The sequence below is a fragment of the Olea europaea genome, unplaced genomic scaffold, assembly GCF_002742605.1.
Source record: "Olea europaea var. sylvestris unplaced genomic scaffold, O_europaea_v1 scaffold4452, whole genome shotgun sequence".
NCBI lineage: Eukaryota > Viridiplantae > Streptophyta > Magnoliopsida > Lamiales > Oleaceae > Olea > Olea europaea.
The window spans coordinates 1-2,103 of record NW_019262758.1 but is presented as its reverse complement, the minus strand read 5'-3'; the positions used below and the strand labels follow the sequence as shown (position 1 = coordinate 2,103).

The following is a 2,103-nucleotide window of genomic DNA, read 5'->3' as shown; positions in this document are numbered from 1 at the left end:
CCTGAAAGAACAGTTAAGCAATTAATGTATATGGGTAATGATATGTGACGTAATGCGATATATAGAGTTGTCATAATTGAATCAAAATCAAGTTTAGTGACCCAATGAAGGCAAATCAGAATTTATTAAACCTAATTGCGATTTCGTAAAAGTTCAGTGACCTGGATGAAATTGACCCAATTCTTTATGATCAACGTAATATTATATTTTCAAGACAATTTCCTATCCCACATCATTCCAATCACATAGAAAGTAGAAGCTTCCATGACTCAATAGAGAATTTTCCGCCTGAGATTCTACTCTATACACAGCAATTTCCATAAAACAAGGTCATCAGTCAAAATTCAAAGCCGCGTTGGAAGTTGTGACCGACGACAAATCAATGACCTCAACAATTTATATATCAATTCCTTTACCATAAAGTAGTAAAACCATTTTGCTACAATCTTGATCAGTACTCGATCATGGCTGAGAAAAGAGAGCAAGCGAAGCCGTTAGCCCCGGCTTCTGTCGAGATCAAGATGGACGAAAATGAAGACATATCAACGGTATTCAGACGGCATCACCACCGAAAGTGCCTCACTTGCTGTGGCTGCATAACTGCCATCTTCTTAATTCTAGTTATGATCATATTGATACTCGTGTTCACTGTTTTTCGCGTAAAGGATCCCGTGATCAAGATGAACAGCGTAACGATTCAAGGAGTCGGTGCACTTCTGAGGATGAATAATCCCCGTCCAGGTATTAACCTAACAGTTGAAGCTGATGTTTCTGTCAAGAACCCTAATGTGGCCTCCTTCAAGTTTAGCAACGCTACAACAAGTTTATACTACGACAGTAGTGTCATTGGTGAAGCTCAAATTCCGGCTGGCCAAGCCAAGGCGCGAAGAACTCTTGATATGAATGTTTCTATTGATGTTATGGTGGACAAAATATTGGCTGTACCAAGATTAAGAAGTGACTTGAATTCAGGGACACTGCCTATAAGTAGCTATACAAAAATAAGTGGAAAGGTGAAGATTATCAACATTATAAAAAAGCATGTTGTGGTGCAAATGAATTGCACAATGACTGTTAATATAAATAGCCAAGCCATTGAAGATCAGAATTGTAAGAGGCGAATATCTATATAATTTAGACCATTTGCGTATATTTTATTGGGATTAGAGAAGGTTGTGAATGGTGTGTATGCATATCAGCATATGTACACCATAATTTACCTACGAAGTAATACTATGTAGCGTCACTTGTGTTTAGCATAGGTCTACGTGGCAACGACGTAGTGACACTTATCATTTAATGTCATGTATACTCGTATTAAACATCAGTAGCATTATTATTTATGTCTGCTAAAAGGAGGTGTAGACATTAGTAGAAAATTCATTTTGCAATAAAATAGATTGATAAAGGATATTGTAATCTCTTTGGCATGCGTATAATTTGTTTTTGAATTATCACAATGCTACTCTTTATCACTTACAAAATCAGATGAGATGTGTCTCTTTTACAGCTAAATTCAGACTCTAAGCCATCTCATCACACTGAATCTTTTCTGGTGATGGTGGTATTATCAACTGTATCAGGAAATTAAAAAAAAATGTATATATATACACTAATGTATACTTGTATTTTTTCTACGAAGGACTGTACAATTTTTTCCTGCCATTTACTTTCCCTATTTTCACATTATTGTGAGAGTGGAGGGTTTCAGGGTACAAAAACACGTCGACCATTGACGGATTCAGGTGGTGGCCAGCTAGGGCGCCCGCCCTAGGTGGATTCTCCGGAACTGCCGGGTGCCGGCTGGTTGTGATTGTGAATCTGTGATGACAGTCACAGATTTGGGCTGGTACTTGGTTGTAATGTTGTTGGGTAGTTCACAGATGGGCCTTTTATTTTTATTTTTTAAACTTATTTTTTTAAATTAGGCAGGCCCAAATTAGTTAATCACGCATAGACCATGGACCAGATTACTTACCACTACCCGAGGTCCCGACTCCACAATTAGTTTCCTGGTTTCCCCCAATTCTTGATTTCCTTCCCATCAAAAGCAGCAACTAGAGGCAAACCCTTCTTGAGTTCTTCACTTCTTTCCCCAATTCC

The 2,103-nt window shown here is 38.0% G+C and overlaps 1 protein-coding gene across 1 annotated transcript; it reads left to right on the top strand.

Moving 5' to 3' along the window:
* The first annotated feature begins 409 nt into the window (after positions 1-409).
* On the top strand, positions 410-1,150 carry LOC111388003. Its single transcript, XM_023012659.1, has one exon. The coding sequence runs from the start codon at positions 465-467 to the stop codon at positions 1,131-1,133; it is 669 nt and encodes a 222-aa protein (XP_022868427.1). The 5' UTR covers positions 410-464; the 3' UTR covers positions 1,134-1,150.
* The last annotated feature ends 953 nt before the right edge of the window (positions 1,151-2,103 follow it).

Bases quoted from the DNA above. Each gene is read 5' to 3' on its own strand.
- LOC111388003 (XM_023012659.1), top strand. From the start codon at position 465: ATGGCTGAGAAAAGAGAGCAAGCGAAGCCGTTAGCCCCGGCTTCTGTC.